Genomic DNA, 15,604 nt, shown 5'->3' with positions numbered 1-15,604 from the left:
GAGCAAATTTTAAAATGTACTTGCCATGTTTTAAAAACTAAACAGCAATGATCTTATTTTTTCAGTGTGGTCTACTTTAGCACAGAAGGGACCACACCCTATACAAGAGCATGCAACATTTCTGAAATAAGCAAAAACAGAGAATGCACCCATTCTGCAATTTAAGCACAGAGTTATAGAACATATAGACGTTACTCAATATTCTACCTTCTTTACAATTTAACTGAGCTCATTTCCTAAAACTTACTTTCCTTTCCTAGAAATGGAAATAAAAAATTATTTTAAAATACTATCTTTTAGAAGTTTTACCACTTCAACAATGCTGAATTTTAATCTTTTAACTTTATTATTGAAATAGATTTTAATGTCCAAGTAGTTATAAATGATTAACAGTATCTTCTTTCTCTTTTCATACCAATAGTATCTGGGAGGTCTAACAATTCATTGTGCTGCAAGTCAAGGTTGGTTATCTGTGTGCAGTTTCCAATCTCCTTTGGAAGGTGTTCAAGTTGATTGTGAGCTACATCCAGCGTAATGAGGTTACATAATTCACCTGTAAATTGATCAACATAAAAATGTAAGAATTTCTGGGAGATAAAACATTTTATATCATAACTATACTTTTTCTCACAAAATAAAAGTTAAACAAAATCTGAAACTCTTATTTGAAAATGACATCTTACAAATACTGAACTATGTTGTACACCTGAAGCTAATATATGGTTTTATGTCAATTATACCTAAAGAAAAAAAGAAAATGATATTGATAACATTAACATGTTGACTGTAAATCATTATCAACCAATATTATATATTTTTAATTAACCAATTTAACCACATTTACATTTGTATATTCTATACTTCAAAAAGAGCTTACTAATTTTTAAATCAAATTCAACACAATAATATCAGATAGATCTTGAGGGTCACCTTACCTCAAAATGTAAAGTAAGAGTTAGAAATCAAAAACTGCTTCTCAATTTAATATTACTCCAAAAGGATACAAAATAAGGTATTTTTCTCCTCATTCTGTTTGAAAGGACAGTACTGGCAATTTAGATTATTCTTAGTGTTTTTCTGTCTTCAAAAACTTATTTATAAAAGCTCGATCGGCTCTCTCATGATTTTTCCTTTTTGGGGGGGAGGGGCGAAGTTGGAAATTAAAAGACACTTACTCCTTGGAAGGAAAGTTATGACCAACCTAGATAGCATGTTCAAAAGCAGAGACATTACTTTGCCAACAAAGGTTCGTCTAGTCAAGGCTATGGTTTTTCCTGTGGTCATGTATGGATGTGAGAGTTGGACTGTGAAGAAGGCTGAGCGCCGAAGAATTGATGCTTTTGAACTGTGGTGTTGGAGAAGACTCTTGAGAGTCCCTTGGACTGCAAGGAGAACCAACCAGTCCATTCTGAAGGAGATCAGCCCTGGGATTTCTTTGGAGGGAATGATGCTAAAGCTGAAACTCCAGTACTTTGGCCACCTCATGTGAAGAGTTGATCCATTGGAAAAGACTCTGATGCTGGGAGGGATTGGGGGAAAGAGAAGGGGAGGACAGAGAATGAGATGGCTGGATGGCATCACTGACTCGATGGACGTGAGTCTGAGTGAACTCCGGGAGTTGGTGATGGACAGGGAGGCCTGGCATGCTGCAATTCATGGGGTCACAAAGAGTTGGACACGACTGAGTGACTGAACTTAACTGAACTGAAGTTGGAAATACTGAGCAAGTAAGATAAGTAAAAGTGCATAAAACTAAAAAATGGGTGTAGGGCATATTTCTGACACATCCTAAGCAACTAAGAAAAAACAGATTAACTGGATTTCAAAATTGAAAACTTATTTGTATAAAGGACACTATCAAGAGAATGAAAAGGCAACCCATAGAATAGGGGTAAATATTGACAAATTATGTATCTGGGAAGGGATTAACAGCCCAAATGTATAAAGAGCTCCCATAATTCAACAGCAACCAAAAAAACCAATTTAAAAGTGTGTAAAGAAACTGAATATTTTTCCAAAGATATGCAAATAAACAATAAACACATGAAAGCTGCTCAACATCACTAATCATTAAAAAATGCAAATCAATTAGATGAGATACTACTTTATACCCCTGAAGATGGCTGTAAACAAAAGCAAACAACAAAACAAAACAAATGTTGGCAAGGATATGGAAAAATTGGAATCCTTGTGCTTTACCTCCAGGAGCCCCACCACAGGTTCTCAGAGTGAAGATAAAAGTCCCCTCCTATTCTCACCCTGCATACCATATTCAAAATCATATACAGAAAATCAAAGATAAAATTTTGAAGGAAGACAGAGGTGGGGAAAAAACTTTACCTATATAGGAACAAGGTAAATACATTGGACTTCTCTTCAGTAATGATGCAGGCAAGAAAAGAATGGAATAGAATACTTACAAAGTGTTGAGGGAAAAAAAATCACCAACCTAAAAGTTTGTACCCAATGAAATTATCCTTCAAAGTAAAGGAGAAATAAAGACCTTCTCAGATGAACAGAAATGAGGGAATCTGTCACCAGTAGACCTGTCTGTAAAGAAATATTAAAATTAACAAGTTCTTCAGAATGAAGGAAAATGATGTAAGTCAGAAACTTAGCTCTACATGGAGAAAAGAACAATAGAGAAGGAATAAGATAAAATCTTTTATATTCTTAAACTCTTAATTGATCTAACAGATAACAGTTTGTTAAAAGTATGAAGAGCAGCAATATACTGGGTAACTATAGATTAAGGGTAAATGAAATGAATGACAGCAGTGTTATAAGGGACAGGAGAGAAGAACTGGGAATATTCTGTTATAAGCTACCACACTGAGTGGTATAGTGTTATTTGAAGGTGGACTTAAATTAGCTGTAAATTTATGCCACAAACTCCAGGGCAATCACAAACATACATACAAGCGAAAAAAAAAAAGTAATACAAGTATAAATGATATGCTAAGGAGAGAAATAATGAAATAATACAAAATGCTCAGTTAAACCCAGATAATGCAGAAAAATGATGTAAGACCAAAAAAAATAAAAAATAGAGAACAAGTTATAGAAAACAGTTCCAAATATGGTTGATATCAATCCAACTAAATCAATAAATACTTTAAATATGAAAGTGAATGCAAGAAGACAGAGACTATCAGAAGGAACTTAAGAAATAAGACCCTGCCCCCAACCCCACTAAATAGTACAGTCTTTTAAAAACCTACTTTACAGACACAGGTGGATTAAGAATAAAGGGATGGAGAAATACAATGTTAATGTTAATCAAAAGAAAGCTGAAATATTTACACAGATTTCAGACAAAGCCAACTTCAAAACAAGGAAAATTATCAGAGATACACAAAGTATTACATAATGATAAACAGAACAATTCTCTAATAAAAGCCTCAAAGTGTAAGCAGCTGTTTATCTCCTCCGCATATTGTGTAGTATCTAGCACACAGCACTATGTTAACTGAAAGAATAAATGATAACTGGGGAAAATAAAATTTGGATGCTAATACTCTTCATGCCAGAAGTAACAAATGTTTTGTGTATTTGCCACAACTGTTCTAATAATACTCAAAGTTGTTTCAATTCCTAGGAAAGTAACTCCCACTACTTTAAAGGAAGATGCACAAATTGAAGTATATAAGAGTCCCAGCACATAAATAAAGCAAGTTGAGAGGAGACTATGGCTAACTATAGCCTATATGAAACTGATATGATTCAACTCAGCTCAATTACTGCTATATTACAGGACTCCTCAAACTCAATACTGAAATATTTTAGACCAGATAATTCTTTGCTGTAGAAAGGTGTTCTGTGCATAAGCAGCATGCCTGGTCTTTTTAGCCAAAAGATGCCAAGAGCACCTCCCCACCAAGTCATGACAATCATCTAGACATTAAAAAATGTCCTTTGTTGTTTAACATTGCCAAAACTGCCCCAGGTTATCACTGCAATGTTGGGATGAGAAAGCTCAAATACTGTCCAATCCTCACACTTTTCAAAAAAAACCTAGAAATTTATATTTTCATATAAAATCTAATGTTCAAATACTAACAACTAATTTTTAGGTTAAAATAGAACAAAACACTGCGTTATCAAACATATCTGTGGACTTTTTTTTTTTTTTACAGTATTCAGGACACCAGTTTGATACCCATGAACACAGAAACAGATGAATTACCAGTATCTTAGGACAGGAACTTACATATTACTATCTAACATTAAACTAAAAAATAAGTGTTTTAAAAATGCAGAATATAATTACTTTGATTCAAATTAAGTTAAATCCTTTTTGATTTATGTAAATCACCATCTATATAACTGAATTATTTTGAGCCTATATGCTCTCCAGAAAATCATCCTCTAACAATACAACATTCTACAACATCAGGAAATCATGTTAACACTGATACATTAAGGAGAGTGTCATCTACTAATCTTTCTTTCTCACAATCTAGTAATTATGGTTTTGAAAATGCTTAAAACTCAGGAAATGTGATTTAATTTTTTAACAGTATCAGCACACAAAAATAACCTGATTTTTAAGTTTGATCTGTCAGTCCTTGAACTACAATAAACTCATGAGTAAATTATACATATTGCGGAATTTGAAACTGATTTTTAGATTTTCCCCAAAACCCATGTATATATTTTAAGACATGAAAAACATTTTCTCTTAGGAACTGAATTTTCTTCAGTCCAATGAAAAAGATCTAAAAAACTTCAGGGGCGTTTATAATTAATAAAAGATAGCTTCCAGGAAAATCTAAAATATTTTCAAAACTAATCCAAAATGTCCTATTAAATGTACAAAACATTTTTAGTGCGGGGAAAAAAGAAGTTTAGATCTGTCTTCTTTAGAGCAATGCTCATAACTGCTCAAGCTTTTTTTCTTCATATCCAAATAGTCAGAAACATCTGACAATTCTGAATATATGATAAACTCTGCACTAGTCAATACTGTGCCAGGATAAGACTTTGTGTTACCATTCAGAAAAGACAGGATATTAAATATTGAACGAGTTCATAAAATACTTTCACACTATTTATTATTTCTATACTTTGTCCAATTATCTAGTACTTCTAAACATTTATTTCACTATGTATGACCCAAATATTACTTTAAAAACATAAGTTCATTTCAGATGGTTCTAAAGAACAATAATCAATATCTTAACAGTGACTTGTCTCTGGCTAGGTTTAAGAGTGGTTTTTCTTTTCTACTTCACATATTTGTATTTTGTGATTTTTCGATGTTTTTGTACATCTTTTAATCTAAAGAGGAAAGGGGGGGACAGATTCAAGACATAAACATAAGCAGTCTCTCCTACACTGTACATGAAGAGCAGTTTTCAAACCATAAAGAGAAGTTTCCTGGCTGTGGAGCAGATGTACCTTTTAGTGAAAATGAATGCACCATGTGATCATATTGATGACACCAGCCATTAATATGAAGCATTTTATGACTCACATTCCATACTTACTAAGCAAATTTTTAAAGTTTGACTTCCTACAGAGAGAACATAGACTTCATTGATCCACCCTACACATGTTTATTAAGCACCTACTGTGTGCTAGACACTATTCTAGGGACTGAAGACACGATAGGGAAAAAGAGGGAGAAGGCAAGAAAAAAGTTTGCTGCCCTCAGCGAACTTGTATTTTAATAAGGAAAAATGAACAGTATATAATCAAGGTGAGGCTGTAAGGAGAAAAGGAAAGATATACCCATTTGAATGCAGAGTTCCAAAGAATAGCAAGGAGAGATAAGAAAGCTTTCCTCAGCAATCAGTGCAAAGAAACAGAGGAGAACAACAGAATGTGAAAGACTAGAGATCTCTTCAAAAACATCAGAGATACCAAGGGAATATTTCATGCAAAGATGGGCTCAATAAAGGGCAGAAATGGTAGGGACCTAACAGAAGCAGAAGATACTAAGAAGAGGTGGCAAGAATACACTGAAGAACTGTACAAAAAAGATCTTCATGACCCAGATAATCACAATAGTGTGATCACTCACACTCAGCTAGAGCCAGACATCCTGGAATGTGAAGTCAAGTGGGCCTTAGGAAGCATCACTACAAACAAAGCTAGTGGAGGTGATGGGATTCCAGTTGAGCTATTTCAAATCCCGAAAGATGATGCCGTAAAAGTGCTGCACTCTATATGTCAGCAAATTTGGAAAACTCAGCAGTGGCCACAGGACTGGAAAAGGTCAATTTTCATTCCAATCCCAAAGAAACGCAATGCCAAAGAATGCTCAAACTACCACACAATTGCACTCATCTCACACACTAGTAAAGTAATGCTCAAAATTCTCCAGGCTAGGCTTCAGCAATACATGAACCGTGAACTTCCAAATGTTCAAGCTGGTTTTAGAAAAGGGAGAGGAACCAGAGATCAAATTGCCAACATCCGCTGGATCATCAAAAGAGCAAGAGAGTTCCAGAAAAACATCTATTTCTGCTTTATTGACTATGCCAAAGCCTTTGACTGTGGATCACAACAAACTGTGGAAAATTCTGAAAGAGATGGGAACACCAGACCACCTGACCTGCCTCTTGAGAAGCCTGTATGTAGGTCAGGAAGCAACAGTTAGAACTGGATATGGAACAACAGACTGGTTCCAAACAGGAAAAGGAGTACATCAAGGCTGTATATTGTCACCCCACTTATTTAACTTATATGTAGAGTGCATCATGAGAAACGTTGGGCTGGAGGAAGCCCAAGCTGGAATCAAGATTGGCGGGAGAAATATCAATAAGCTCAGATATGCAGATGACACCACCCTTATGGCAGAAAGTGAAGAGGACCTCAAAAGCCTCTTGATGAAACTGAAAGTGGAGAGTGAAAAAGTTGGCTTAAAGCTCAACATTCAGAAAACTAAGATCATGGCATCTGGTCCCATCTCCTCATGGCAAATAGATGGGGAAACAGTAGAAACAGTGGCTGACTTTATTTTGGGGGGACTCCAAAATCACTGCAGATGGTGACTGCAACCATGAAATTAAAAGTAAAATTAAATTACTCCTTGGAAGTTATGACCAACCTAGACAGCATATTCAAAAGCAGAGACATTACTTTGTCCACAAAGGTCCATCTAGTCAAGGCTATGGTTTTTCCAGTGGTCATGTATGGATGTGAGAGTTGGACTGTGAAGAAGGCTGAGCACCAAAGAATTGATGCTTTTGAACTGTGGTGTTGGAGAAGACTCTTGAGAGTCCCTTGGACTGCAAGGAGATCCAACCAGTCCATCCTAAAGGAGATCAGTCCTGGGTGTTCTTTGGAAGGACTGATGTTGAAGCTGAAACTCCAATACTTTGGCCACCTGATGCGAAGAGCTGACTCATTGGAAAAACCCTGATGCTGGGAAAGATTGAGGGCAGGAGGAGAAGGGGATGCAGAGGATGAGATGGTTGGATGGTATCACCGACTCAATGGACATGGGTTTCGGTGGACTCCGGGAATTGGTGATGAACAGGGAGGCCTGGCGTGCTGTGGATCATGGGGTTGCAAAGAGTCGGACACGACTGAATGACTGAACTGAACTGAGGATGTATAAAAGCTATAAAAGAAAAAAAAGCAAGGTCAAAGAGTCTGATGGTGGGAAGCAGAGATCAGAGGTATTGATAGTAAGCAGAAAAGGAAAATAACCCCAATGGAGTAGCATTTTAATATACACAGCTAAATAATGGAAGAGGAAAGAAACAATGGAAACATCTGGGGGAAGCTGAGTGAACAGCAAATACAAAGACTCTGAGGCAAGAAAGCAGTTCAAAACACAACAGAAAGCCAATGTTGCTGGAATAATGAGTAATGAAGAAAGTGATAGATGAAGTAGCCAGGAGTCAGATTTATTTAGAGTCTTGTGGGCTAAGGTAGCAACTTCAACTTTGACTAAGAAAATAGTGGTGTGGGTATTAAGAGTAGTGTTTTCTTTGTTTGTTGGAGCAATTTCAGGTTTACAGAAAAACTGCAAATTAAGTACAGAGTTCTTATATACCACCCTCCCCATAATTTCCACTATTACTAACATCCAACATTGTGCATTACAGTTGATGAACCAACATTTATACATTATCATTATTAACTAAAAGTCCATATTTTACACTGACATCCATCCACTATTTGTGTTTTCCAGTTCTGTAGATTTTGGTAAATGTGTAATAGCCAGTACCCATGATTACAGTATCATATGTAAGTTTTACTGATCTAAAAATCTTCAGTGTTTCACTACTCATTGATCTGAGTCTCCTGTACTAGGGCCCCTGGCAACTACTGACCTTTTACTTTTGCCTTTTCCAGAATATTGTATAGTTAGATTCATACGATACACAGCTTTTCCAGATTAATTTCTTTCATTTAGAAATATGCGTTTCTTTTTTACCACGGAACAATATTCCATTGTAAGGAATATTTTAGCAATTTTTAGCAATTATGAATAGAATTTTTAGCAATTATGAATAGAACAACTAAAAATATTTTCTGTACAGTTTTTTGCATGGACATAAGAGAAGGCAATGGCAACCCACTCCAGTACTCTTGCCTGGAAAATCCCATGGACGGAGGAGCCTGGTAGGCTGCAGTCCATGGGGTCACTAAGAGTCGGGCACGACTGAGCAACTTCACTTTCACTTTTCACTTTCATGCGTTGGACAAGGCAATGGCAACCCACTTCAGTATTCTTGCCTGGAGAATCCCAGGGATGGCGGAGCCTGGTGGGCTGCCATCTATGGGGTCGCATAGAGTCAGACACGCCAGTGACTTAGCAGCAAGTTTAACTCATTTGGGTAAAGAGAAGCATGACTGATAGGTTTTATGGTAAGACTGTGTTCAGCTTTGCAAGAAACTGCCACTGTCTTCCAAAGTGGCTATACTCATTTGCATTCCAACAGTAATAAATGAAGTTTGCACAAGTATTTGGTATTGTCCAGCCAAAAACAACAGAATAAATAAAACTGTGGTATATTCACACTATGGAATATTATACAGTAGTGAAAAATAATAACTTCTAACTATGTATACCAATATGATAGCTTAGTGAAGAACTGTAAATCTGTTTCTGTTGCTGTTGTTCAGTTGTGTCCGACTCTTCATGACCCCATGGACTAGAGCATGCAGGCTTCCCTGTCCTTCACTATCTCCCAGAGTTTGTTCAAACTGTCCATTGCGTCTATGATGCAATTCAACCATCTCATCCTCTCTCACCCTTTTGCTCCTGTCCTCGATCTTTCCCAGCATCAGGGTTTTTACCAATGAGTTGGCTCTTCACATCAGATGGCCAAAATATTGGAGCTTCATGTCAGCATCAGTCCTTCCAATGAATATTCAGGGTTGATTTCCTTTAGGATTGACAGGTTGAACTTCTTGCATTCCAAGGGACTCTCAAAAATCTTCTCCAGCATCACAATTTGAAAGCATCAATTCTTCGGTACTCAGCCTTCTTTATGGTCCAACTCGCACATCCATACATGACTACTGGCAAAACCATAGCTCTGACTCAGTTCAGTCGTGTCCGACTCTTTACAACTCCATGGACTAAAGCACTCCAGGCTTCCCTGTCCATCACCAACTCCTGGAGCTTGCTCAAACTCATGTCCATCGAGTCTGTGATGCCATCCAACCATCTCATCCTCTGTTGTCCCCTTCTCCTGCTGCCTTCAGTCTTTCCCAGGATCAAGGTCTTTTCCAATGAGTCAGTTCTTTGCATCGGGTGGCCAGAGTACTATAGCTTCAGCTTCAGTATTATCCTTCCAATGAATATTCACGGTTGATTTTCTTTAGGATGGACTGGTTTGATCTCCTTGCAGTCCAAGGGACTCTCAAGAGTCTTCTCCAACACCATAGTTCAAAACCATCAATTCTTAGGTGCTCAGCTTTCTACACCATCCAACTCTCACATCTATACATGACTAGTGGAAAAACCATAGCTTTGAAAATACAGACCTTTGTTGGGAAAGTAATCTCTCTGCTTTTTAATATGCTGTCTAGGTTGGTCATAACTTTTCTTTCAAGGAGCAAGCGTCTTTTAATTTCATGGCTGCAGTCACCATCTGCAGTGACTTTGGAGCCGCAAAATATAAAGTCTGTCACTGTTTCCATTGTTTCCCCATCTATTTGCCATGAAGTGGTGGGACCAGATGCCACGATCTTACTTTTCTGAATGCTGAGTTTTAAGCCAACTTTTTCACTTTCCTCTTTCACTTTCATCAAGAGCCTCTTTAGTTCCTCTTCATTTTCTGCCATAAGGGTGGTGTCTTCTGCATATCTGAGGTTACTGATATTTCTCCCAGCAATCTTGATTACAGCTTGTGCTTCAACCAGCCTTGCATTCACATGATGTACTCTGTATGTAAGTTAAATAAGCAGGGTGACAATATACAGTATTGATGTACTCCCTTCCCAATTTGAAACCAGTGTGTTGTTCCATGTCCAGTTCTAACTGCTGCTTCTTGATCTGCATACAGATTACTCAGAAAGCAGGTCAGGTGGTCTGGTGTTCCCATCTCTTTTAGAATTTTCCACAGTTTGTTGTGATCCACATAGTCAAAGGCTTTAGTGTAGTCCATGAAGCAGAAGTAGATGTTTTTCTGGAATTCTTTTGCTTTTCCTATGATCCAGGAGATGTTGGTAATTTGATCTCCGATTCCTCTGCCTTTTCTAAACCCAGCTTGAACATCTATAAGCTCTCAGTTCACGCACTGTTGAAGCCTAGCATAGAGAATTTTGAGCATTATACTGTGTGAGATGAGTGCAATTGTGCAGTAGTTTGAACATTCTTTGGTATTGCCTTTCTTTGGGATTGGAATGAAAACCGATCTTTTCCAGTCTTGTGGCCACTGCTGAGTTTTCCAAATTTGCTGGCATATTGATTGCAGCATTTTAACAGCATCATCTTTTAGGACTTCACATAGCTCAACTGGAATTCCATCACCTCCACTAGCTTTGTTCATAGTGATACTTTCTAAGGCTCACTTGACTTCACACTCCAGGATTTCTGGCTTTAGGATGAGTGATCACACCATAGTGGTTACTGGCGTCATGAAGATCTTTTTTGTATAGTTCTTCTGTGTATTCTTGCCACCTCTTAATATCTTCTGCTTCTGTTAGGTCCATGCTGCTGCTGCTGCTGCTAAGTCGCTTCAGTTGTGTCCGACTCTGTGCGACCCCATAGAAGGCAGTCCATCAGGCTCCCCCGTCCCTGGGATTCTCCAGGCAAGAACACTGGAGTGGGTTGCCATTTCCTTCTCCAATGCGTGAAAGTGAAGAGTGAAAGTGAAGTTGCTCAGTCGTGTCCAACTCTTAGCGACCCCATGGACTGAAGCCTACCAAGCTCCTCCGTCCATGGGATTTTCCAGGGAAGAGTACTGGAGTGGGGTGCCATTGTACTGTTTTTATCCTTTATTGTGACCATCTTTGCATGAAATGTTCCCTTAGTATCTCTGATTTTCTTGATGAGATCTCTAGACTTTCCCATTCTTTTGTTTTCCTCTATTTCTCTGCACTGTTCACTTAAGAAGGCTTTCTTTTCTCTCCTTGCTATTCTTTGGAACTCTGCATTCAGATGGGTATATCTTTCCTCTTCACTTGCCTTTTGCTTCTCTTCCTTTCTCAGCTATTTGTAAGGCCTCCTCAGACAGCCATTTTGCCTTTTGGCATTTCCTCTTCTTGGGGATGGTTTTGATCACTGTGTCCTGTACTATGTCACAAACCTCTGTCCATAGTTCTTCGGGCACTCTATCAAATCTAATCCCTTGAATTTATTTGTCACTGCCACTGTATAATCATAAGGGATTTGATTTACATCATACCTGAATGGCCTGGTGGTTTTCCTTACTTTCTTCAATTTAAGCCTGTTTTTTGCAAGGAGTTAATGATCTGAGCCACAGTCTGCTCGTGGTCTTTTTTTGTGCTGTCTGTATGGAGCTTCTCCATCTTCAGCAGCAAAGAATATAATCCATCTGATTTTGGTATTGACCATCTGGTGATGTCCATGTGTAGAGTCATCTCTTGTGTTGATGGTAAAGGGTGTTTGCTATGACCAGTGCATTCTCTTGGCAAAACTCTGTTAGCCTTTGCCCTGCTTCATTTTGTACTCCAAAGCCAAACTTGCCTGTTACTCCAGGTATCTCTTTACTTCTTGACTTCCTACTTTTGCATTCCAGTCCCCAGTGATGAAAAGGACATTTTTTTTTTTTTTTTTTTTAAGGTTTTAGTTCTAGAAGGTCTTGAAGGTCTTCATCAGATCAGATCAGATCAGATCAGTCGCTCAGTCGTGTCCGACTCCTTGAGACCCCATGTATCACCTTCTTCAGCATAGTGGTTGGAGCATAGACTTGGATTGCTATGATATTTAATGATTTGCCTTGGAAACAAACAGAGATCATTCTGTTGTCTTTGAGACTGTACCCAAGTACTACATTTACGACTCTTGCTGACTATGAAGGCTACTCCACTTCTTCTAAGGGATTCTTGCCCACAGTAGTACACATAATGATCTGAATTAAATTTGCCCATTCCAGTCAATTTTAGTTCACTAATTCCTAAAATGTCAGTGTTCACTCTTGCCATCTCCTGTTTGACCACTTCCAATTTACTGTGATTCATTCATGCATGGAGAAGGAAATGGCAACCCACTCCAGTGTTCTTGCCTGGAGAATCCCAGGGACGGGGGAGCCTGGTGGGCTGCCGTCTCTGGGGTCGCACAAAGTCGGACACGACTGAAGCGACTTAGCAGCAGTAGCAGCATGGCCTAACAGTCCAGACTTCTATGCGATATTGTTCTTTACAGCATCAGACTTTACTTCATCACCAGCCACATACACAACTGGGTTTTGTTTTCACTTTGGCTCAGCCTCTTCATTCTTTCTGGAGCTATTTCTCCACTCTTCTCCAGTAGTAGTATGCCAGATGCAAAAAGCAGCGGGACACATTGCCCCTCATTTCCAGAATTCAGACAGTTAAAATATTCATCAAACAGACAGGCAATTTTTGGAGGAAAAAGGTTTTCCCTCCCTTCTCGAGACTGCAAGTATTGATAATTAAAATGCTTAAATAAGAAATTCCTGACCATTATTGAGAAAATGAAATTTGTGGGGTTTAACCAGTAACAAAGAAACATTATTATACAAACATGTGAATACACTATTTTCTGTTGTGTTTTAGGCTCATAAACTATTACTACAAGAGCATTAAGTCAGTCAATCAGACAAGATTCTTATGTGCACATTCTCTTTTCCAGACATAAAACTAGACACTAAAGACACAGACACTACAGTACACTAAATGCTTGTTTTCATGAAATTAAAAATTAGTAGGAGACTACATGTGATTTGAGGAAGGCTACAGAGGATCCCGTTTATTAAATTTCAACATTAAAGAGTCTTTCTTTTGGATCTTCAAGACCAAGGGAAGATACAAGGCAAGATGAGAGAGGACACCTGGAACCTTCAATACCAAACTAAGGAATCTGGATCTTTTTGATCAAATAATAAAACAAAATTTAAAGCTTCTGAATAATGCATGATAATCAGAATGCTATTCTAAAATGACTATTTACTCATAGATTTGAAAGGATGGATAGCTTAGGAAGCATAGTCTATTAGGAAACTACTGTAACTAGCTCACATGAAATAATATGAGGGTCTATACAAAATCAATAGTAGAATGAACGGGAGGGCTATCTCCCACTAGGAGACCTATTAAGAGAGATGGCAAAAGCAGTATGAATGAAATAAGACAAGTAATTCTCAAATTACATATGGTAAAGCCCATATACAAATTGTTGGAAACCAGAAATAAAGAAAAATATTAAAACTATACAGAGAAGAAAATACTTTACAAACACACAAATATAACAGCAAAACTCTTGTCAGAAACTAGGCAAGCCAAGAAAAAAACAAACAAAAACATAGGGAAAGGAGAGCTATTTTAAAAATAATGAATAAACAAGAAAAGATGCCAAACTAGGATTTTGTAACAGGAAAAACCACCATTAAAAATGAAAACAAAATAAAGGCTTTCAGACCTATAGAAAGCATAAAAAATTCAATCAGAGGAGACCTGGGCTACAATATGCATTAAAAGAAGCTCTTTGGGCAAAAAGCAAATACCAAATAGAGATTCAGATCTACTCAAAGAATGAAAAGCACTAGAAGGAATAAATACATGAGCAAATATCAAAATTTGGGGGCATTTTTAGTCTCTTTAAAAGATAAAAAAAGATGATGACACATCAAAAGGCACAGGAACCAACTAACATAGAGTTCACAGTAAGCAAAGCTGGAATAATTTGAGCAACAAAACGGTAAAGAATAATCTTGGATTGAAACCCACAGAATAAATGAGTCCAGACTGATATAATTAACTGAATAAATAAATGGGGGAGAAAGGACAGCTCTTCCTTATAGAAGAATTTCAACTAATAAATATAAAAGAAACAAGGGAAATTTTAAAAAATCATTCAGTTCAGTTGCTCACTCGTGTCCGACTCTTTGTGACCCCATGAACCGCAGCACGCCAGGCCTCCCTGTCCAACATCAACTCCTGGAGTTTAGAGAATATAGTAATAATTGCTTCAGGGAAGATCTACCAACGAAAGCTACAATTTATAAACAAAAGGTGATTTGGAAAATATTTAGAATTAAATAATAAGGAAAATACAACATATCAAAATTTATGTGATGCTGCTAAAATAGCACTTGGAGGGGAGGTTCACAGCTATCAACACTTACACAATGAAAGGAAGAAAGGAATGAAATCAAACAATTTAAGAGAAAGGACATATGAAACCTACAGTAATAGGAAACAAGATAATTAAGCGTCAGTTCAGTTCAGTCGCTCAGTCGTGTCCAACTCTTTGCGACCCCATGAATCGCAGCACGCTAGGCCTCCCTGTCCATCGCAAACACCCAGAGTTCACTCAGACTCACGTCCATTGAGTCAGTGATGCCATCCAGCCATCTCATCCTCTGGCATCCCCTTCTCCTCCTGCCCCCAATCCCTCCCAGCTTCAGAGTCTTTTCCAATGAGTCAGCTCTTCCCATGAGGTGCCCAAAGTACTGGAGTTTCAGCTTCAGTTTCAGCTTCAGCATCATTCCCTCCAAAGAATGATGGGCTGATCTCCTTCAGAATGGACTGGTTGGATCTCCTTGCAGTCCAGGGGACTCTCTCAAGAGTCTTCTCCAACACCACAGTTCAAAAGCATCAATTCTTTGGCGCTCAGCTTTCTTCACTGTCCAACTCTCACATCCATACATGACCACAGGAAAAACCACAGCCTTGACTAGATGGACCTTTGTTGGCAAAGTAATGTCTCTGCTTTTGAATATGCTGTCTAGGTTGGTCATAACTTTCCTTCCAAGGAGTAAGCGTCTTTTAATTGCATGGCCGCAGTCACCATCTGCAGTGATTTTGGAGCCCCCCAAAAATACAGTCTGATACTGTTTCCACTGTTTCCCCATCTATTTCCCATGAAGTGATGGGACCAGATGCCATGATCTTTGTTTTCTGAATGTTGAGCTTTAAGCCAACTTTTTCACTCTCCACTTTCACTTTCATCAAGAGGCTTTTGAGTTCCTCTTCACTTTCTGCCATAAGG

The 15,604-nt window shown here is 38.0% G+C and overlaps 1 protein-coding gene across 4 annotated transcripts in view; it reads right to left on the bottom strand.

Annotated features, from left to right (window-relative positions):
* SHOC2 (SHOC2 leucine rich repeat scaffold protein) overlaps positions 1 to 15,604 on the bottom strand; it is an 87,686-nt gene that overhangs the window by 28,869 nt on the left and 43,213 nt on the right. For all 4 annotated transcript variants that reach the window (XM_010820029.4, XM_059881818.1, NM_001101943.1 and 1 more), the window contains 1 exon segment: positions 416 to 553. In XM_010820029.4, the coding sequence (XP_010818331.1) occupies positions 416 to 553 (138 nt within the window).

The sequence above is a fragment of the Bos taurus genome, chromosome 26, assembly GCF_002263795.3.
Source record: "Bos taurus isolate L1 Dominette 01449 registration number 42190680 breed Hereford chromosome 26, ARS-UCD2.0, whole genome shotgun sequence".
Lineage (NCBI taxonomy): Eukaryota > Metazoa > Chordata > Mammalia > Artiodactyla > Bovidae > Bos > Bos taurus.
The sequence above is the reverse complement of the archived record's forward strand: the minus strand, read 5'-3'. Positions and strand labels throughout refer to the sequence as shown.